At 45.1% G+C, this 24,569-nt stretch overlaps 1 protein-coding gene across 1 annotated transcript in view; it reads left to right on the top strand.

Moving 5' to 3' along the window:
- Positions 1-24,569, top strand: part of LOC143786365 (carboxypeptidase O-like) — a 207,495-nt gene that overhangs the window by 17,414 nt on the left and 165,512 nt on the right. The window contains exons 4-6 of the mRNA XM_077275701.1: positions 13,975-14,089; positions 14,264-14,365; positions 14,535-14,639. Of these exons, the coding sequence (XP_077131816.1) occupies positions 13,975-14,089; positions 14,264-14,365; positions 14,535-14,639 (322 nt within the window). The remainder of the gene's footprint in view (positions 1-13,974; positions 14,090-14,263; positions 14,366-14,534; positions 14,640-24,569) is intronic.

Genomic DNA, 24,569 nt, shown 5'->3' with positions numbered 1-24,569 from the left:
CGTTGCATGGCTCACATCTTCAACTTGGTGGTACAGCAATTTTTCTGACACTATCCCGGCCTGGATGCACTGCTGCAGAAAGCACTATTGCTGTGTCCTCACTTCCGCCTATCGCACCCCGCAGGTCATCGACTTGCATCGCTACAGAGTTGTTTTGGCCTACCATTTAATAATTTAATTTGCAATGTGCCGACACAGTGAAATAACACTCTGCACATGTTGCACGGTGACAGCAATGAGCCCCAGTGCAGTATGTCCTTTTGCATAGCCTTGGCCAACGCAGTACGGACATGGTGCAAATCACACTTGTGGAGTGGGCACAAATGAAGGACCTCTGAACTTTTGTGCACAGTGTCAAAATGGCTACTAAGATAGTAAGTGCTGATGATGCTGTCATCAGCATAACTACTCAGGTCATTTACATGCTGGAGCACACTTTGAATAGTCTGTGTAAGGAGATGGTGGTCCAAGAGGAAGAGGTGGAAGCAGAGAAGGATTTGGAAAAGATTATAATATCTAAGTTAAAGACTGTCATCACACAGGCGGGTGCTCATGGTGCCATACAAACTGTTATTGAAGGTGCAGGAGCCGAGGAACAAATGGAGGAGGATGAGGAAGAAGAGGTGATGGACATTCAGGAGATGAAGAGGATAAGGATTCCGTCTCTGTTGTCTGTAGTGGGCAGGAGGGGACGGAGGAAGCAACCTTGAGTGTTACCCCGCCACCAACACACCATGGACTTGGACCTCATTTAAGTGCCTGACACATGAGCACCTTCTTGCTGCACTATCTACAACATGATGCCCATATTGTTAGGATTAGAAATAGAGCTGACAACTGGGTTGCTACTCTGTTAGATCCATGATATAAGAGTACATTTTGCCAGATGCTTCCACCCCTGGAAAGGGATATGCACATGCTGGTATCGAAACACATTTGTAGAAAAGCAGAAGCAATTATTATGAGTCGTTTCACACAATTTTTAGATCAGCCAGTGCACCAGCAGAACAGACTACAAGTCTGGCACATTATGAACGAATGGAGAGAATGGTGCAGGAGTATGTCAAGCTCAATATCAATGTCATCAGATGGAATTGGACCCTTTTACATTTTGGTCTTCTAAAATGGAAGAGTGGCCTGATCTTGCCTGTCAGGTCTGGAAGGTTTTGTCATGAATAGCAGCCAGTGTTCTCTCAGAACTTGTTTTCAGTGCTGCTGGTGATGTCCTGATAGATAAGCGCAGCTGTCCCCTGAAAGCGTAGACCACCTAAATTTCATCAAAATGTACAAGTCATTGATCTGCAATGACTTATACCCCAGTCGAAGACTGGACAGACTAGGCGATGCTGTTATTTTTAGTGTCATGCATTGATCTTGCGTTATTGCAGTCTATGATACCTTTCTTGTGTCTTCTTTGCCTGCTATTGCTTGTGCTGCTGATGTTACAAGTATTTTCTTGAAATGTGGAGACTCCCAAGTTTGATCTCCATCTGATGGGTTGTCTGTATTGGAAGGGGTGTCAGAGCCCCATTATACTGTTTCTACTCTGGGGAAATTGATACCACTTTATTGGTGTGTGGCAATAATTTTCTCAAAATATGTGTTGCCTGTAGCAGTAGGGCTCCTAGGCCTGCACTAGGTTTCAGTCAACTGTTTTACTATCCTTACATTTTCCTACCTATAGTTGCCTACAAAACTAATTTTTGTGCCACCTAAGTGTGGATGAGAAAAATTCAGTTTGAGGTATCAGGACTCCCAGCAAAGAAGGATCAAGGGTGGACCTACTGCCGATTCAACCAGTGCAGCTGCACCGGGGCCCGGAGGTGGAGGGGGGCCCTTGCAGACAGGGATGTAATGCCAGCAGCCCAGCTTTCTACTGCTGCAGTAGATCGGTCCCGGCACTGTATTAGAAGTATACAAGTGCCGGCCGGCATCCACGTATTGCATACACAGCAGGCTGTGTGTCTGCTGATCTGACGTCATCTGCGCGCCTGTTTACTCTGCCAGAGAGGAGAGATGAGGTCAGCAGAGCCATGGGGCTGAGGCAGGAGGTATGTGACTGGGCTTCATCTGATTCCTGCTTTCTTATCTGCTTTCTGCGGAGGCTCTATCTGCACTGCATGATTTATTGAACCATCTTAAACTTACATACAGATCGAGTCACTCTGTCAGTGGCGTCATCGGCTTCAGCATCACCCGATCTGTATGTAAGCTGAAGCTGCAGCAATAACTCACAGTGATCCTCACCCTGCACTGTCTGACCCTGAACCCGACTCCAGGACGTCCTGCATTATATATCAGATATACATTATAATGTGAGGTCCTGCAGCCTGGTCAGTGCATGTAACGCTATATATGTGCACATAGTACAGTAGAGTGGTGGTGAACCTATGGCACGGGCACCATCTCCTCAAAACTAGCGCCACCACCACTCTCCTCAGCCCACTTGTAATCTCCCAAACCTTCATCACTAGCCTGGCGCTGCGGCCACTCTCCTCTGCTCCTAACTCCCCCATCAGGCAGCGCGCCGTTCCATCAGTCTGCGCGCCGTTCCATCAGTCTGCGCACTTGCTGAGGACGGGGATGGTGCGTTGGCTGAGGAGAGTGGTGGCAGCAGTATTGCCAAAATGGCGTGCTTGCCATTTGAGTAGGATTTTTTTTTTCTAATGTGAGGCCATTATATTGTATGCATCATCATGTGGGGCCATTATACTGTATGCAGCATCACATGAGACCATTATACTGTACGCAGCATCACATGAGGCCATTATAATGTATGTAGAGTCACGTGAGGCCATTATACAGTATGCAACATCATGTGGGGCCATTGTATTGTATGCATCATCATGTGGGGCCATTATACTGTACACAGCATCATGTGAGGCCATTATACAGTATGCAGCATCATGTGAGGCCATTATACTGTACGCAGCAGCATGTGGGGTCATTATACAGTACACAGCATCATGTGGGACCATTATATTTTGTGCATTATATTGTATGCATGCTATGAAGTACTTGGAGAGAATAATACTCACCTACTTGTGTCCGAGGGTGAGGGCTTTTACTGACCCCCTACAGTTTGCGTACCAGCAGAAATTAGGGGTGAATGATGCGGTAGAGTCTCTGCTACATACAGGACATTCATTCTTGGACAATGATGGGACTGCAGTGCGCGCTATATTCTTTGACTTCTCAAGTGCTTTCAATACCTTACAGCTGCCCTTGCTGCGTAATAAGCTGACTGATATAGCGTGTGGTGCAGTGACCCACGTTGCAGCCAGGGGGCACTGTGTGTGCGCTTCAAGATGCACTTGGAGGCATAAATGTGATGAGACAAAGTCCGGCAGGAGTGTAAATGGCCGGTGTGTGTGTGTTGCAGAGGAAGACTCTGCGCTGTCAGTCTGAAGTTAGATTGGTATGCTGGGACCTGTATTCCCACAAGTAATTGTATAATGCTAATGGGAGACTGGCAGGGCTAGTTATGAGAGATGGGAGGGTCAAACTAGCCACACACACCCACACTGCCACCCAGGGAAGTGGTAACACCTAGATAATGTGACCAGGGTGTGGGTCACATGGTTCAGAGTGTATGGATCTGTTTGGTCCATGTGCAAGGTCCTGGACGGTCTGTGTTGGAAGATCCTGGAGTGGGCTGGAGTCCTGGAAGCACTGCTGAGGCTATGGACTGAATGTTCGAGGTGTTGGATTGTCCTGGTATGGACTGGAATCCAGCAAGCACCTGGTAAGAGTGTGAGTCCTGGAATGGTCAGGGTGTTGGATTGTCCTGGGATGGACTGGAGTGCTGCAAGCACCTGGTAAGATCATAGACTGATGGCCTGTGTGTTGGAAGTGCCTGTGATTGGACTTCCTGGAAGCGCATGGAAAGGCTGCATCTACAGAGCCTGAGACGGTTTCTGTGTTGGGAAAGCTACAGTTCCTACTGTGGGTCTGGACTCTCCGAGGTGCCCTGGTCACAAGGACGGTGATCCCAGTGAGGCAGTTTCCCTGTGAACCAGCAATGGCAGGAGTCAGTGTGTGGAGCCGGAGCTCCTGAGAGGTAGCCCCTGGTATGGGGAAAAAACCTGTAATATACGGCAGAGACGTATCTGCCATTGGAACAGACTGTCGGTGGTTAATATGTTCCGTTGATGCATACAATGAACTGTAATGAACTGTGCGCTAACATATGACAGTTGCTGGACTGTGCAGTCACCTGGTGACTGGAGAGATAAGGCGTGACTATTGAATGCTTTGTAAAGCCACACGTGTTAAAGTAACAGACTATGGGTAAGCTGGTGATGTGTATCCTGGCTTACGGTGCGGTTTATGACGCTTTAATAAACCGGAATGGACTTAATTTGTGTGAGATATCGTGTCTGTATGCATTATTCCTGTGCAAAGCGAGTGTCCCCCAAGACCCGAAGTAAGGGAAACGCTACAGGCGGTAGATGAGGGGATGGTAAACTGGTTATGGGACTACCGCAGTTTGTAAGGATGGGGGAGGTGGTATATGGCAGTGTACGGAGCAGTGTTGGAGCCCCTCAAGGTACAGTACTGTCGCCCTTCCTCTTCACATTGTATATAGCTGACTTTCAGTATAAATCAGATTTTTGTCACCTCCAAAAATTCTCAGATGACTCAGTGTTTGTAGGGGGCATTGTGGGGGGCCGGGGGGAGCAGGAATATAGAAGGGTGGTTTCTGACTTTGTGGATTGGTGCCAGACTAACTGTCTAGAACTAAATGTAAAGAAAACTAAGGAGTTGGTGGTACGTTATAGAAAGAAAAAGGTGGATTACTTGCCGATCAATATTGCTGGCCAGGAGGTTGAGATTGTTGAGAGCTACAAATATTTGGGGGTTCACCTTGACGGCAAACTAGATTGGAGGTAGGTGTCATACAGAAAAGGTTTACAAGAAGGGAATGAGGTGCGCCGGGGAACAGCACCTGCACTCCACCACCAGCGTCAGTCACCACCCTAGGCACATCTGAATTGCAGGTAACCAGCCCATTACATGGGATCCCCTTATTTGGGTACTTTTTTAGGATGCACATAAGTAGTTCCTATTTCCTTGCCTATTAACAGCTGAGTTTTATTGCTGGATATACATGTTTCATTTACTGGTAAAACCAAATTAGTAGGGATTCCCTTTTGATCTGATCTATTCCTGGAAGGTGTGTACATGCACTAGTGGTGTGTGCATCTGATTGCTGTTTTTTAACTATATCACAAATTTCATCTTTCTATGATATAGATTGGTTAAGTCTTATTTTATTAACCAGGTGGATCTGTGCAGTATTGCTTTCCCCCCTCTCTTATAGTTTGGTGGTTAAAACCCTCCCCCCCCCACCTTTGCCTTTTTTGATATTCTTGTTGTATTATGCGTAATTTTAAAATATTTTCTAAATAAATATATTTTGATACTATCGTTTATTCACTTTTCTTTTGTGGTAATCCATGATTGAATATGTATTTGTTGAATTTTTTTGAACTGACTATAGCCTCTTCAAACTAGGACTATGGGAATAAGAAGGGAATGAACAGACATTACTTTTTTCGGAAGCTCAGCTTGTTCAATGTGTGCAGTAAAATGCTGAAAATGTGCTACCAGTCCGTTGTGACAAGCGCCATTTTTTTTTGCTATCATATAATGGGGCAGTAGTGTGCGAGTATCTGACGCTAATAAGCTCAAACTGTTCAAGAAGGAAAGCGCGGCTGTTGGCCTCCATCTGGACTCTTTTGAGGAGGTATTGCAGTATAGAAGTCAGAAGTGTAGGGCTATAGTGATCAGTAATACACACCCACTATACTAGCTGTTCTTGAAGCAGAAGAGCACATTCAGCAGCCGTCTAATCCTACTAAGGTGTAAGAAGGAGAAATTCAGGAAATAGTTTGTACCTACTGCTATGGGGATTTATAATAATTTCTTAAGGGTGGTAGACAGCAATGACTGCAAGTGTATTAATGTCAATTAACAGTGACTTATATACCTGTACTACCCACATTTATTTGCTATGTATTGTTGGTATACTTGTGCAAGATTTATGTCCTAATATTTTATTTACTGCTGTTTGTATTGCTGCTGTAATACCGTAATTTCCCCAGGGATCAATAAAGTGTATCGTATCATCATGTGGGGCTGTTATACTGTACGCAGCATCATGTGGGACCATTATACTGTACGCATCATCATGTGGGACCATTATACTGTATGCAGCATCATTTTGAGCCATTATACAGTGTGGAGCATCATATGTGGCCATTATACAGTATGGAGCACTGTGGGACCATTATACAGTGTGGAGCATCATGTGCGGCCATTATACTGTATGGAGCATCATGTGCGGCCATTATACAGTATGGAGCATCACGTGCGGCCATTATACAGTATGGATCACTGTGTGGTCATTATACTGTATGGAGCATCATATGTGGCCATTATACAGTATGTAGCACTGTGTGGCCATTATACAGTATGGAGCACTGTGTGGCCATTATACAGTATGGAGCATCATATGTGGCCATTATACAGTGTAGCACTGTGTGGCCATTATACAGTATGTAGCACTGCATGGCCATTATACAGTATGGAGCACTGCATGGCCATTATACAGAGAGCTATGGGTCACAAGGGCCCAAAAGAACGACCAAAAAATCCCAATGTAAAAAATATATCAACTTTATTAATACATAATAGTACTGAGAACATAACATATAGGAAACAGGTGAGGCACAGTGCCACAGGGTGTGCACAGACACCACCACAGGAGCATACTAAGGGGGCACGGAGCCGGGATAAAACCATGTACCCATCAAAAGAACAAAATTACTAATAGTAAAGTACTGCATAGTGTGTCATATTAAATGCCCTGATGAGACACTGCTGAAGATCCAACAGCTATATAATGAACAGCAGACCAGAATGCCAAGGTATAATAAATGTATATTACCTCAAAGGGCAGATGGGTAGAGTGTATCCGGGGTCCGTGCGCCCTCCCCGTGGGGAGGGCGCACGGACCCCGGATACACTCTACCCATCTGCCCTTTGAGGTAATATACATTTATTATACCTTGGCATTCTGGTCTGCTGTTCATTATATAGCTGTTGGATCTTCAGCAGTGTCTCATCAGGGCATTTAATATGACACACTATGCAGTACTTTACTATTAGTAATTTTGTTCTTTTGATGGGTACATGGTTTTATCCCGGCTCCGTGCCCCCTTAGTATGCTCCTGTGGTGGTGTCTGTGCACACCCTGTGGCACTGTGCCTCACCTGTTTCCTATATGTTATGTTCTCAGTACTATTATGTATTAATAAAGTTGATATATTTTTTACATTGGGATTTTTTGGTCGTTCTTTTGGGCCCTTGTGACCCATAGCTCTCTCTACAATTGTGTTAGCGACTATCCCCAATTATTGGTCCCTATTTTCCGTAGGATACCTTTAGCATAGATTGTTTCATCTTTTGCTATGCTGTTTTCTGTCATGTGTTTGGTTATGGCCATTATACAGTATGGAACATCATATGTGACCATTATACAGTATGGAGCACTGTGTGGCCATTATACAGTATGGAGCATCATATGAAGCCATTAAACATTATGGAGCACTGCATGGCCATTATACAGTATGGAGCACAGTGTGGCCATTATACTGTATGGGGCATCATATGTGGCCATTATACAGTATGGAACACTGTGGCCATTATACAGCACTGTGTGGCCATTATACAGTAGGGAGCTTCATATGTGGTCATTATACAGTAGGGAGCACTGTGTAGGGCCTATTACACTCTATGGAGCATCATGTGAGGCCCATTACACAGTATGGAGGAATATGTGAATTTAGTTTGACATCCCATGCTTAAAGAGTTATTCTCATCATGAAAAAGGGGTACAATTGCAAAGAGGTTGTAAAAAACAAACAACTTGTCAATTTTACTTTGGAATACAAATCCCCTTCATTCTCAAGAACAGACCTCCACTGCAATAAGTGGTTAGTACCTTTGGCTTGGAGGGCAGTGATTACAAGCTCTTTGCTATAGATGCTATAGCACGCTAAAGTAAGAGTTTTTCTTATCTAAAACCTCAGTTAAATTGCCATGTTGACACTTTGCAATAAATAAGTGGGTTTTAGATTGCAGTTTGAGCACTCGGTCTCTAAAAGGTTTGCCATCACTGGTATAGTACATAATACCCAGTACACAGATTAGTATATGGCTCATATATAACAGACCTGGGCAAAATGTGGAAATCAGACTAAGCTATCAGTGATAGCCAAACACCCGAAAACACTGGTCTGCAGGCTGCACCATACGGCCCACCAGCATCCAGATTTCACTGTCATCTGCATCTTCAGGATGCACATAACCATGAATATAATGGTGGAGGACAGAACCACCGACTCCTTCCACCAGTCACAGCATGTAAGACAGACCGCAGATGCAATGATGTCACTACATCAATCATACCTCCCAACTTTAGGGGAAGGGAAAGAGGGACAAAGTCAGCGGCGCGCGTAGCGCGGCGCGGCAAATTTTAGGCCACACCCATTTCACAACTAGCCACGCCCCAACCACACCCATTTAGCACTTCTGATCACAATGTTTCGTTAACAATAATTATGAACAAAAAAATATGGCCACACACGACGCTCCATACTGTACAATGCAGCACAGCCCCATAGAATATAATGCAGCACAGCCCCATAGAATATAATGCCGCACAGCCCCATAGAATATAATGCAGCACAGCCCCATAGAATATAATGCAGCACAGCCCCATAGAATATAATGCAGCACAGCCCCATAGAATATAATGCAGCACAGCCCCATAGAATATAATGCAGTACAGCCCCATAGAATATAATGCAGCACAGCCCCATAGAAAATCTCGCAGTACGGATGCCATACGGATTACATACGGAGGATGCCATGCGCAAAATACGCTGACACACCCTGACTACGGATCAATATTTTGGGGACATTTCTCCGTATTACGCCCGTAGTACGGCCGTATAATACGTGGCGTATTGTCTTACGCCGAGTGTGACGCCGGCCTTAGGCTGGTATAATTATTATAGGGGCCAAGTCCCTTTTGTATATATATGCAGCACTCATGTTACTTCGACAGCGCTGCAGCCAATCAGCGACTCATGCCGTCAACTCTGGGTGAGAAACTGAGTTAAGTGATTGGCTGCAGACAATAACAGACACTAGGAGCAGCGGCGGCAACTCAGAGGTGGACCTGGGGAGAGGGAGTAACACACACAGTGAGGCCGGGGGACGGGCGAGGGCCCCTTTTATCATAGTGGAGCGACAGCTCGTACACGGTCGGCTGCAGGTCTTTTCTACCGTCCAGACCTCCACTTGCTGTCAGTGAAGACTGATTTCCCTTTTAATCATCCAGAAGCTGAAAACAGCAGCGGTTCCGTTACAACTGCATCCAGTGCGATCATTTCCCCTGCACTGACACATTGTAGCAAACAGTCAGCCTGCTACAGCTGGAGGAGATTCAGGTCTCCAGTCACTGACAGCAAGCAGAGTGGTGAACAACACGTGCAGACATGATGCGGCAGCATCCCAGATCTCCGGGCCTGCTGGCACCTGTAGTCCCACCAGAGCCACGCATGCCCAGCCCTGAGCCTCACCTCCCGGCCGTTCTCCTGCCCCACCAGCCCGGCCGCCGCCTGCTTGGCCATCCCGCTCTCATCCAGGCCGAGGCCCTTGACATGGCTGTGGGTGGCGATGCGCTGAGTCTTCGTGGTGCTCTTCACCTCCTCGATCTTCATGGTGCCGGGAGCGGACGGCGGAGCTGGGGTCAGTGCGTGCGGCTCCTCACAGCGTGCGCGGGAATGTGCGCCCGTACAGCGGGTTACCATGATGCGGTTACCAAGGCCGCAGCAAGAAACGCCCACCGAACCGACATGCTGCGTCCTGATTGGTTGCTATGGCTTGGATTCCGCACACTGAGATTGGACAATTAAAATGCCAATCTGTAATTTCAGTCAGCAACTTCCGCTTCCCGAGTGGGCGGGGCTGCTTCACCGGCGGCCGCAAATTCGGGATTTTAAATGCCCGAAGCGGGACAGCGGGACCCCGGTGCCAAAGCGGGACTGTCCCGCTGAAATCGGGACGGTTGGGAGGTATGCATCAATTCTGCTGTGCGGAGAGTCAGTGCACACAGCAAAGAGCGGAGAAAAGCGCCAGGGAATGGGAGCGAGGTGAGTATGTTTTTTTTCTTGTTTTTTTTTTTTTAAATGTGTTTGTGATATGTTCCTTTATATAGAGGATACATGATGGCTCATACTGTATATAGGGGGCTATGTGGGAAATCATGGTGTATATAAGATACTCTGTGAGGGCTCCTGCTGTACATAGGGGGCTCTGTGAGGGCTCCTACTCTATGTAGGAGACTGTGAAGGCTCCTGCTGTACATAGGAGACTCTGAGGGCTCCTGCTCTATATAGGGGGCTCTGTGAGGGCTCCTGATTTATTTAAGGGGCTCTGTGAGGGCTCACACTGTATATAGGAGGCTATGTGGGGCACATATTGTATATAGGGAGAGCTGTGTGGGGGCTCTCCCTGTAGTTCGTCTTTTACATGATACTGTTGTATGGAATAGTGCAGTCTACTACCCTATTACATACTTTTATTTGAAGCATATTATCAGATATCAGACATATAATGTACATGTAATATAATGCATACATGATTGGGCCCTTCTGGTTCCAGCAGTTATCACTTCGCACACTTGCTGTCATGTGCCAACTAGAGAGTCAGCCACGTCTGCAGTATTCTATTCACTGACACAGCAACAATAGTTGTCACCTGACTGCAAGTCTGACTGCGCTGGAACCAGCAGAACCACATCTTAACCAGGGCTTTGATAGTGAGTGCAATCTGGCTTGTTGCTCGGAGCCAGATTGCCCTCATCATAAGCAGCATGCTGGGCAGGAAGGGGGCCCAGACACACTTACACTTCTTACACAGGGGCCCAAAGCTGTCAGTGTCCACCACTGAGAAGGATTACACCCATCCCTCACCCACCTAGTCTTATTTGAAAAGCATCTTTGAGTGTGTGGCAGCAGCCAAACATAAAAAATATATATATATATCAATCTGGTATCGCTGTAATCACACCAACCAGAAGAAGAAAGTTGCCTATTCACTTGTACAACATGAAGAACGGCGTAAAAAAAAACAAATAAAACCAATTTTTCACCTGCTGTTGATGGAGTCCCAAAGCTTGAGAAATGACTTTATAACCTTTTCCAGACCGATAGATCTCAGTTACTTTGTTTCTCATTTGTTCCAGAATTTCTTTAGATTGCAGCATGATGTCTAACTTTTGAGGAACTTTTGGTCTATTTCACTTTGTCAGACAGGTCCTATTTAAGTGCTTTCTTGATTGAGAACAAGTGTTGCAGTAATCACGCCTGCATGTGGCTATGGAAATAGAGGAGAACAGAACTAATACATATACATGTGCACACCAGAGATGCAAAAATGCACACAAAACTATGTTATTGTCATGTAGAGCACAAGCATGGTTAAAAACATTTAAAAAACAACAATGACAACACCCCATCTCTAAATGAGCTAATGTAAGCAATGCCCTTATACCATAATATGCAAGAAATAGTTCCCGACCTATGAAGTAGCATATATACATGCAAGGCAATCAACACATGACAGCAGTAAAGAGTATATGTGTAGCAGGACAAGTAATCAGCAATGAAAATACATATAAATGTATGCTCAATATGTTCTAGTGAGTCAGTGCCAAAACCACTCCTATGTAGTCAACGGGACCAGACAGACAGTAAGTGAGTGTCCCCACGTAGAAACAGTTAGTATCAACTCTGCTGACAAAAGGTCCTGTGAAGTGGTCCGAGGTTGGAAAGTGTCATTGCCTGCATGTGGCTAGGCAATTTGAAATCATCTTCCCAAAGACGTGATAATCCACAGTTAATATATGTCTTAAGGAGGGGAGGCAATCACTTTTTCCACACAGGGCCCTGTAGGTTTGGATTTCTTTTTCCCTTAATAATAAAGACCTTCATTTAAAAATTGAATTTTGTGTTTACTTGGGCTATCTTTGTCTAATATTTACATTTGTTTTGTGATATATAATATTTAAGTGTGACAAAAAGCAAAAAGAATAGGAATTCGAGAAGGGCAAACACTTTTTCATGCACTTATAACAACTATATGTACCCAAGAAGATGTAATATCCAATGGGTGAGCTATATGACAGATAAATTTGGAACAAGTTTTTGGAGGCTTATAGAGAAATTAAATGTACCCAAGAAGCTTTTAAAAATTTGGTATGCTTCAATTTCTCAGCCATACAGTGTCATGTGGTCTGTGAACAATTCTACCATCTCTAACGCTGATAAAAAGCTTTTAAAAATATTGTAGGCTTCTATTTCTGTTACGTGGTCTGTTAACATTTTTCTGGATTGAGTTTAATAGATGTGTCTTTTCTGCGTCGGCAGCAAGTTTCTGTTTTTAGGCTGGGGGGAATATCCATGGCCTCTTAGCAGCCTGAGAACACCAACCCCCAGCTGTCAGCTTTAGCTTGGCTGGTTATCAAAACTAGGGGGACCCTATGCCTTTTTAACATTATTTAATTAAATAATTAAAAACAGCATGGGTATTCCACTATTCTTGATAACCAGTCTTGCTAATGCTGACAACTGAGGGTTGCAACCCACAGCTGTCAGTTTTGTCTGGCTGGTTTTCAAAAATACAGGGGAGCCCACATTTTTTTTTTTATTATTTATCTATAGCGCAATTAATAGGTCAATTGATTCTACTTTTCCTAGTGTCTGCCTCTAATTTTAGCAGTTTGCCTGCCTCCCCAAAAAGATGCTGTCTATGTGTTTGATTTTGCCTCCCATCAAAGTCAATGGGGTCGAGGTATGTTCATCTAATCGTTCTATGAACATGTTCGGTGAACATGTTCATAAAATGAACCGAACCTTGAAAGGTCTTCTCATCTCTAGTAACAAGTACATCCAAGCACCGTGATACTTGAGTGATAACCGAGTATCGCCAAGCACGTTTGCTCATCCCTAATCTACATTAAAAAATGTGCGTGTACAAATATAGTTTCCTTTGTATGTTATTAAAATGTTTCTGTAAAAAATCGGGTGCCGCTTATATTTTCTGTGCTGGATCTGATTTTTTGAATGGGTGACTATTAGTGATGAGCGAGGATACTGGTTACTTGAGATTTCGCGAGCACGCTTGGGTGTCCTCCGAGTATTTTTTAGTGCTCGGAGATTTAGTTTTCATCGCTGCAGCTGAATGATTTACATCTATTAGCCAGCTTGATTACATGTGGGGATTCCCTAGCAACCAGGCAACCCCCATATGTACTCAGGCTGGCTGTAAATCATGAAGCTGCGTCAACAAAAACTAAATCTTTGAGCACTTACAAATACTCGAAGACCCCCCGAGCATGCTCGGGAAATCTTGAGCAATGAGTATATTCGCTCATCACTAGTGACTATTAGTGATGAGCGAATATACTCGTTACTCGAGATTTCCCGAGCACGCTCAGGTGTCCTCAGAGTATTTGTAAGTGCTCGGACATTTAGTTTTCCATGCAGCAGCTGAATGATTTACATCTGTAAGCCAGCTTGATTACATGTGGGGATTCCCTAGCAACCAGGCAACCCCCACATGTACTTATGATCACTAGTGACTATCATCCTAGACTCGGAAGAGAATAATGCGTGCTGCAATTTTTTTTTTCTCACATTATCTGAGCAACCCTATTAAATAACATGGGTCAGTGTGCTTTCTGTTTACTCTCCAATCAAAAATTTAACAGTGAATATCCAATTTATACTCTCATCCACATGAGCCTGTATTTTGTACATCTTTGTAATTTATTTACTATATGTTTAGTTAGAATTAGTAATGTATTTCTAGTACTAATGATTTCTTTTTTATTTGCAGTGTGCTGATCGACAATGTACAAAAACTTGTGGATTTATACAAAATCAATAATATAAATACTAGAGCCGTGTCTTTAGAAAGTTATAACTACACTCGGTATCACCCGATGGATGAGGTAAGAATGGAATAATGTTGAAGTACCAGCTTCACTGTCCCAGTAAAATATGGAAAATATCAAATTCTAGTTTCTCCGTGACAAGGGGTAATAAACGTAATTCATTTATTATGCGTGGATTATTTTGTCATGTAGAGTTGGAGCAAATATTTACAGATTTTCTTTTATTGACAGATTTATGAATGGATGGAACAAATTAACGAGAAACATAGTGACGTGGTGACAAAAATTTTTTTCGGACAAACCTATGAACGCAGATCAATATATTATTTCAGAGTGAGTACTAAACTATTTCTTTACCTGTACTAAACAATAATTGAATTATGAAGAGAAGAAAATTGAATATTTCATGAATAACAACATTATACCATGTTGATAATATTAACCCTCAGAAATATGATAACGTTTGAAATCTAAAATCTATTTCATTTGCATACATTTACAGATTGGCTACCCGTCAGATAAGAGAAAGAAAATTATGTTTATAGACTGTGGATTTCATGCCAGAGAATGGATTTCTGTTGCTTTTTGTCAGTGGTTTGTGAAAGAGGTAAATTTATTCTTTTTAAATAAAAAAAAACATTTTTGATATATATATATATATATATATATATATATATATATATATATATATATATATATATATGTATGTATATATATATATATATATTATTTCAATAGTGTACAATGATGTAGAAAATATGGGAGGGATGGAAATGAATTTTGCAGTGATATTCACATTGAAAATACCATGACACTATTATACTAATGTGAAGGAACAGATGATTGGCCTCAGGGAGACCAAAACATCCAACACCGCGGAGACACCATCACGTGTTTCACAGCGCAGTGATCCAGAACACTGCCCCCATCCCTTATGGGAAATATGCAAATGCATGTAGGATAGCTGCGGAGACACCATCACGTGTTTCTCAACACAAGCAGTGAATAGCCAGACCTTTCCCTGGGAAGGAACAACCACGGGAAGGGCAGCATCCAATAAAGGAAAACATACAATACAGGAAAACCACCTATGCCAAGCATGGTATCCATCCACAGACAGCTGTTTCGGGGTGTTTGCCCCTCATCAGTGTGGAGTAGGAATCTGGCTATTAGGAGCAGTGCCTAGTAAAAGGCTGTGAAGGAACAGATGATTGGCCTCAGGGAGACCAAAACATCCAACACCGCGGAGACACCATCACGTGTTTCTCAACGCAGTGATCCAGAACACTGCCCCCATCCCTTATGGGAAATATGCAAATGCATGTAGGATAGCTGCGGAGACACCATCACGTGTTTCTCAACACAAGCAGTGAATAGCCAGACCTTTCCCTGGGAAGGAACAACCACGGGAAGGGCAGCATCCAATAAAGGAAAACATCCAATACAGGAAAACCACCTATGCCAAGCATGGTATCCATCCACAGACAGCTGTTTCGGGGTGTTTGCCCCTCATCAGTGTGGAGTAGGAATCTGGCTATTAGGAGCAGGGCCTAGTAAAAGGCTGTGAAGGAACAGATGATTGGCCTCAGGGAGACCAAAACATCCAACACCACGGAGACACCATCACGTGTTTCTCAACGCAGTGATCCAGAACACTGCCCCCATCCCTTATGGGAAATATGCAAATGCATGTAGGATAGCTGCGGAGACACCATCACGTGTTTCTCAACGCAAGCAGTGAATAGCCAGACCTTTCCCCGGGAAGGAACAACCACGGGAAGGGCAGCATCCAATAAAGGAAAACATCCAATACAGGAAAACCACCTATGCCAAGCATGGTATCCATCCACAGACAGCTGTTTCGGGGTGTTTGCCCCTCATCAGTGTGGAGTAGGAATCTGGCTATTAGGAGCAGTGCCTAGTAAAAGGCTGTGAAGGAACAGATGATTGGCCTCAGGGAGACCAAAACATCCAACACCGTGGAGACACCATCACGTGTTTCTCAACGCAGTGATCCAGAACACTGCCCCCATCCCTTATGGGAAATATGCAAATGCATGTAGGATAGCTGCGGAGACACCATCACGTGTTTCTCAACGCAAGCAGTGAATAGCCAGACCTTTCCCCGGGAAGGAACAACCACGGGAAGGGCAGCATCCAATAAAGGAAAACATCCAATACAGGAAAACCACCTATGCCAAGCATGGTATCCATCCACAGACAGCTGTTTCGGGGTGTTTGCCCCTCATCAGTGTGGAGTAGGAATCTGGCTATTAGGAGCAGTGCCTAGTAAAAGGCTGTGAAGGAACAGATGATTGGCCTCAGGGAGACCAAAACATCCAACACCGTGGAGACACCATCACGTGTTTCTCAACGCAGTGATCCAGAACACTGCCCCCATCCCTTATGGGAAATATGCAAATGCATGTAGGATAGCTGCGGAGACACCATCACATGTTTCTCAACGCAAGCAGTGAATAGCCAGACCTTTCCCCGGGAAGGAACAACCACGGGAAGGGCAGCATCCAATAAAGGAAAACATCCAATACAGGAAAACCACCTATGCCAAGCATGGTATCCATCCACAGACAGCTGTTTCGGGGTGTTTGCCCCTCATCAGTGTGGAGTAGGAATCTGGCTATTAGGAGCAGGGCCTAGTAAAAGGCTGTGAAGGAACAGATGATTGGCCTCAGGGAGACCAAAACATCCAACACCACGGAGACACCATCACGTGTTTCTCAACGCAGTGATCCAGAACACTGCCCCCATCCCTTATGGGAAATATGCAAATGCATGTAGGATAGCTGCGGAGACACCATCACGTGTTTCTCAACGCAAGCAGTGAATAGCCAGACCTTTCCCCGGGAAGGAACAACCACGGGAAGGGCAGCATCCAATAAAGGAAAACATCCAATACAGGAAAACCACCTATGCCAAGCATGGTATCCATCCACAGACAGCTGTTTCGGGGTGTTTGCCCCTCATCAGTGTGGAGTAGGAATCTGGCTATTAGGAGCAGTGCCTAGTAAAAGGCTGTGAAGGAACAGATGATTGGCCTCAGGGAGACCAAAACATCCAACACCGTGGAGACACCATCACGTGTTTCTCAACGCAGTGATCCAGAACACTGCCCCCATCCCTTATGGGAAATATGCAAATGCATGTAGGATAGCTGCGGAGACACCATCACGTGTTTCTCAACACAAGCAGTGAATAGCCAGACCTTTCCCCGGGAAGGAACAACCACGGGAAGGGCAGCATCCAATAAAGGAAAACATCCAATACAGGAAAACCACCTATGCCAAGCATGGTATCCATCCACAGACAGCTGTTTCGGGGTGTTTGCCCCTCATCATATTATACTAATATCACAATATGTTTCCCAAGGCTTCATATAATGTGTGATTATTACCCTATCAGTTTAATGTGAAACTTTCCTCTTTAACATGGCTCTTAATTATTAGTAGATCATTAGAAATTCATACGTCGGCACTCTAAGAGATATTGGAAAACAAAGGACCCATATTATGTTCTTAGGCTAGTTTCACATTTGCATTGGAATCCGCAGCGTTTAATCCGCATGCTCAAGTGCAGGAAAAAACGCATAGAAACACGTCCAAATGTGGCGTTTTTTAGACGATAAAGGGGCAGGGCGGCGTACTGGGACCCGCACCTGTCCCTGCCACTACAATGGGGCCCTGGCTTCCCTTATCTCAGGGGTACCTATGATGGTTAGGAGGCCTGAGCCGCCAGCGTATCCCTGTCTCCTGTGCAGGCCCTAACAGTGGCCCCCTCTCCCCCCAAGGAAGGTGGACTGCACCAGTGTATAAATACAACAGTTTAACAGGGAATACGGACAAGGTAAAGGAAAACCACACTTAGCTTAATGCTGCAAGGCACAGCACAGCAGGAAGAAACACCAGATTCACCGGACACAGCAGTAGAACAACAGTTCCCAGCAAGCTCCTACTCCCGGCTTGGTCGCTGAAGAATGAACTAACACCGACAGTCAGCTGATGATCCAGGTGACCTCCTAAAGGATGGAGGGAGTGGTCACCACAAACATCAGCTGACCCAGCAACAATGCAATAACACCAGCAGCCACCAGAGGGGGAAAAACTGCATTAACCCCCGATGACCAAAAAGGAAAAAAGGTCTTAGGCTACTTTCACACTAGAGTTTTTTTGCATACGTCACAATGCGTCGTTTTGGCAAAAAACGCATCCTGCGAAGTCGTCTGCAGGATGCGTTTTTTCCCCATAGAACTAGACATTGCGACGTATTGACACACATCGCAACCGTCGTGCGACGGTTGCATCGTGTTGTGGCGGACCGCCGGCAGCAAAAAACGTTACATGTAACTTTTTTTGTCCCGACGGTCCACCATTTCCGACCGCGCATGCGTGGCCGGAACTCCGCCCCCACCTCCCCGCACTTCACAATGGGGCAGCGGATGCGTGGAAAAACAGCATCCGCTGCCCCCGTTGTGCGGGGATTGCACAGTATGCGTCGGTACGTCGGGCTGACGCAGCGCGATGGCCCCGTACTGACGCTAGTGTGAAAGTAGCCTTAAACTGAGGCAAACCAGATCTGCCACAAATCCAAAATTGGATCGTGACACCAAGGCTGTCCTCACACTAGCTGTATTTGGTCTGTATTTCATATCAGTATTTTTAATCTAAAACCAGGAGTGGGTTATAATAGCTGAGGAACTAGATATGTTATTATTATAATTTTCCTCTTAACATTTTCCTCTCATTGTTCCAATCATTGTTTTGACTTACTGATATAAAATACTGACCACATACTGTTAATGTGACGACAGCCATGTTGTTTTAAAAGTTGTTGATGTCATTGCGTCCGGATTCTGTTCTGCAGTATCCATTGGACACAGACTGAAGAGACAATGGCTGTCATACAAAACAGATCTATACTCATCTAGTCAGGTGTCAGAAATAATGAATTCATGATGCACATATAACAGCTTCATGAATTCACTATTTCTGACACATGTACAGGTGAGCATAGATATGCCGTGTATGTCCGCCATCGTCCCTTCACTTTGTGTGAAATAGATTACGTACACAGAAGAGAAAATAGAGGTTATACAAGGCAGTTCTCTACTCACCAGGTCAGGTGTCCTAACTAATGAGTTTGTGGACACCTGACCTGTTGAGTATAGTTCTGCATTTTATTTCCACCATTTTCTCTTCACTCTGCAACACTAGTCACAGACTAAGCAGAAGGAAGAGATTATGGAGATAATACAAGTATAAATATTTTGGCCCACCTCATATCTCTATACTAAAGACACACAAAGCTGCAGTCTTTTATTTGCTAACTACTGGAGCTATGATGTGGCCAAAAAATTAAGTGTGTGTTGACGGCTGTGAAATACACAAGTAAACCACACATAATTGGGGGCAAAAAACAATATTACTTATTTTGTTATAGACAAAATTTTTATTTACTGCGCCTACTTGGGGTAGAGTGATGTAAACGGGGGGGTGTGAAGCAGTGAGGCCTGGCTAACCGTGGACGACGCAAAGGTGGCAGGAGAAGGGGCAATGAAACTTGTGGGGTCTGGTAGTTCGGGGATAGGGCTTGACACATGAGAGGCTTGAGACGCACTGGAAGAGTGAGACAAACCTGACATTACAGACACACTGGGAGGTGAAGGGGGAGGAATACTAAGAGTCCGGTGTTTTCTTTTTGTTTGTTTGTTTGTTTCTGGGATTGCCGGGTTCTGGTAAGCCTCTGTGGGCTCATATGTCGTGGCATGGTCATGTGGGTGACCTGTCAAGGTCAGGCTGCACTGTGTCAGAGTCCATAGTGCTCGTAGAGCGTGCAGCCATGTCAGAGTCCATAGCGCTTGTAGAGCGGAAGGCCATGCCAGGGTCCTGCTGCATCGTGGTGGTGGTGGCGTTATGGAAGGCCATGCCAGGGGCCAGGGTCCTGCTGCATAGTGGTGGTGGTGGTACGGAAGGCCATGCCAGGGTCCTGCTGCATCGTGGTGGTGGCGGTACGGAAGGCCATGCCAGGGTCCTGCTGCATCGTGGTGGTGGTGGTACGGAAGGCCATGCCTGGGTCCGGCTGCATCGTGGTGTCAGTGGAGGAGGTCAAAGCAGGAGCAGCGGTTGTCATGGTGGTGGCGGTGGGCTGTCCAACAGCACTCGGCATGGTGGTGGTGCTGTACTGGTATCCGGCAGTGCTAGGAATAGAGGTGGCCGTGCAGTGGTATGCAGCAGAGTGAATGTGACAGTGAAGGCACAGTGTTGTGAATTCCGTTCTCGAACTCCCTCCTGTGGTCATGAATGGTACTTCGGTGAGTTCTGTCCGTGGACTCCCTCTGGTGGCTGTGAGTGGAGCTGCTGGTTCTGAGATTCCTTCTCCAGCTGCCCTCGCTTAGGGCTAGGCTGGATTCTCTATTTAACTCCACTCAGATCATTATTCCTTGCCAGCTGTCAATGTTCTACTACTGGTTCAGATCTCTCCTGGATCTTTCTGAGGACCTGTCTACTTCAGCACAAGCTAAGTTCCTGCTTGTTCAATTGTTACATATGGTTTTTCTTGCTAAGTCCTAGTCCAGCTTGCTATCATGAAACTACCTGGCTAGCTGGAAGCTCTGGGGGTGCAGAGTGGCACCACCGCATCGTGAGTCGGTGCGGGGGTATTTTTTGCACACTCTGCGTGGTTTTTGTAGCTTTTTGTGTTGACCGCAAAGATCCCTTTTCTATCCTCAATCTGTTTAGTTAGTCTGGCCTCTCTTTGCTAAAACCTATTTCATCCTGTGTTGGTGATTTCCTCTTATCTCACATCAATACTTGTGGGGGGCTGCTTTTACCTTTGGGGAAATTTCTCTGAGGCAAGTGAGGCTTTGTTTCCTTTCTTTAGGGGTAGTTAGCTCTTAGGCTGTGAAGAGGCGTCTAGGCAGAGTCAGGCACGCTCCACGGCTATTTCTAGTTGTGTTGATAGGAGTAGGATTTGCGGTCAGCAGAGTTCCCATTTCCCCAGAGCTCATCCTGATTCTGTGTTTAACTATCAGGTCATTCCTGGTGCACCTAACCACCAGGTCCATAACAGCACAGGTGGATATGCCGCCACTGTCTGCTGAAAATACCGACTCTGCTGCATAGCCTGCACATAAGCAGCATTGCAGGCCTGCATGACGCTAAGCTGGAGATCAGGAGTAAGGTGTTCCGACATGCCCTGCTCAATTTGGTTAAAAAAATGATGTGCCTCTGGAGGTCGGCTTTTACTTGGTCAAGGCTTTTGGTGACCTCCTGGATACGTGTATTCATGTGGCTAAGGGAAATATCCATTCGGTCACCCAAAGCCTTGAGTCCTTTGTGAAAAACCGAGCTCAAGTGCAAAAACTCGGGCATGAGGGACTGACCCGATACCCTCTGCCGCTGCCGGGAGGAGCCCAAAAAAAAGGGGCAGTGGCAGAGGACTGGGAAAGGGCTAGACCTGATGGACCAGCTTCCTGGTCTCCAGTTTGTGTGGCAGGCCCACTTGCTGCAGCGCTGCTGGATGGCTGGGATGGGTCCGTGGCTGTCTGATGAAGGACCGCTCCAGAACCTGGGCCAACAGTGCTGCTCCATGTGCTGTGAAAAAATGATAAAAACAATTAATACCACAAATTAACCAGATGCCAACTCCTGTGGAATAGAAACATACAGATTATGGTAATACAACACAACCTAATGCACGGAAGAAATACTTACGTTCTTTGGGCAAGGACCCGTCTTAAAAATGTCAGAACGCGATGGTATTTGTACTTTCTGATCCGTGCTCCTGAACCACTGGGAACACGGCTCTCTTGACGCAGGTCCTTGTTGAAGTGGTCCTTCATCGAACACCAACGTGTTTTGACTCTGGCCACTGTTGAAAAAACAAAACATAATGGTCAGACAATGGACTTTTGGCCGTGCTCACACAACTGTGTGTGATGAGAGAAACTCCTGAGAGTTTATCTCATCACACACAGTTGTGTGAGCACGGCCAAGGTCTCTGCTGCTTCACACTGCATTGCAATACTTACCAAATTGATTTCGGACCCGAGTCGGGGCGTTGTCCCAGCCATCCCACATCTCTTTGGCCACCTCATTCCATAGGCGCCGGATCGTCACATTGTCCAAGTGCTGTGGAACCCGGGTGTCCCACAACGGGACTCACTCCTGGACCAGGGAGATGAGGAGGTCATTTTCTATGAGGTCTTCATCCCATTCTGGAACCTAAAAATTAAATAAAGACATTAATGTTGGATACATTAACATGAGGAAAAGAAAGAAAACAGAGGCTGAGAAATGGCATGAATAATAAGTCAAGATACAAAAGGATTCCAGAAGAAAAATGTAAAGAAATAGGAATGTAAAGAAAGGAAGATTCAAGAATACTAAATTGAGGATACAGTAAACAGTCAGCCTTGTATACGTACACGCTGTCACCTTGCCACCCGACCGTGACTCCGCTGCTCCTGCCCAGTCTCTGCCACAGTAGAAGAACTGCTCTAAAAAAATGAAAAACAAAAATTGTCATATGTGTAGATGTGACAGTGAATACTTACCAATCTGAGGAGGCGAGTGCTCACTTCACTGACATGTTCTACTTCAGAAGACCCAGGACGTTGCGCCTCATCAGAAGAAGAAGACATTCTGATGCATGCAGAAAGAAAGAAATGGCAGAAATTAGGAAATGTAGAGACAGAAAATAGAAAATAAAGGCATTGGCTTGGATATACTCACATTGTTCAGAGGCTTGTTTGCTCCAAGGTGCTGTGGTCTGTCTGCTCTGCTTGGCTGTCTGCTGAGTAGTGACCTGCAAATGTCCACTCCCTCCCTTTATCACCTTGTATGTGGGGGGTGGCTTATCAGTGCCTAGACATGTTTTTCTCTGGTGCAACGCATGCGTTCACAAAGACAGCAATGCATACATTTCTAGGCGGCAAATTGACGCCTCTAAAAATTACTACATGTAGCATTTCCGCGCCAAACAGCAGACGACGAAACAACGCATGCATCGTCAAACGTGGCAAAAAGCAACTGATCGCAGATGCATGCGTCCCTAATGTTAAATATAGGAATACACAACCCATGTGGATATCTGCGGAAGAAGCGCTGCGTACACAACCACAAATGTGAAACCGGCTTTACACAGAATCATTCTGCTGTATGTATCCATCCCAGGGTAATACAACTGTTGCATGTGAGATTGCTTTGCTATGGGTAGGAAGGACTGCCACACTGCTTCTTGACAGCATCTAACAGGGAAAATACATTTTACAAAAGGCTGGAGTCACACACAACGTATAAAAAAGGTTCGTTTTAAACGGACGAGAATCGCAGAAATGTTCCCTGAACAGTGATCCGTATGTCATCCGTGTCCAGTGCGAGGATGCAATTTTCTCGCATGTAAGCATCCGTGTGACACTCGTATGACATCCGTATGGGGAGATTTTCTCGGTGACTTGCAAAATGGACATATAATCGATCCATGGGCTCAAATATTCTTGAAAACATATATACAGTATATATATATATATATATATATATATATAGACTGTATATGTACATATATATATATATATATATATATATATATATATATATATATATATATATATATACACTCACTGGCCACTTTATTAGGTACACCTGTCCAACTTCTTGTTAACACTTAATTTCTAATCAGCCAATCACATGGCGGCAACTCAGTGCATTTAGGCATGTAGACATGGTCAAGACAATCTCCTGCAGTTCAAACCGAGCATCAGTATGGGGAAGAAAGGTGATTTGAGTGCCTTTGAACGTGGCATGGTTGTTGGTGCCAGAAGGGCTGGTCTGAGTATTTCAGAAACTGCTGATCTACTGGGATTTTCACGCACAACCATCTCTAGGGTTGACAGAGAATGGTCCGAAAAAGAAAAAAAATCCAGTGAGCGGCAGTTCTGTGGGCGGAAATGCCTTGTTGATGCCAGAGGTCAGAGGAGAATGGGCAGACTGGTTCGAGCTGAAAGAAAGGCAACAGTGACTCAAATCGCCACCCGTTACAACCAAGGTAGGCCTAAGAGCATCTCTGAACGCACAGTGCATCGAACTTTGAGGCAGATGGGCTACAGCAGCAGAAGACCACACCGGGTACCACTCCTTTCAGCTAAGAACAGGAAACTGAGGCTACAATTTGTACAAGCTCATCGAAATTGGACAGTAGAAGATTGGAAAAACGTTGCTTGGTCTGATGAGTCTCGATTTCTGCTGCAACATTCGGATGGTAGGGTCAGAATTTGGTGTAAACAACATGAAAGCATGGATCCATCCTGCCTTGTATGGAGCATCTTTGGGATGTGCAGCCGACAAATCTGCGGCAACTGTGTGATGCCATCATGTCAATATGGACCAAAATCTTTGAGGAATGCTTCCAGCACCTTGTTGAATCTATGCCATGAAGAATTGAGGCAGTTCTGAAGGCAAAAGGGGGTCCAACCCGTTACTAGCATGGTGTACCTAATAAAGTGGCCGGTGAGTGTATATATGTC

This window comes from Ranitomeya variabilis, chromosome 7 (genome assembly GCF_051348905.1).
Source record: "Ranitomeya variabilis isolate aRanVar5 chromosome 7, aRanVar5.hap1, whole genome shotgun sequence".
NCBI lineage: Eukaryota > Metazoa > Chordata > Amphibia > Anura > Dendrobatidae > Ranitomeya > Ranitomeya variabilis.
The sequence above is the reverse complement of the archived record's forward strand: the minus strand, read 5'-3'. Positions and strand labels throughout refer to the sequence as shown.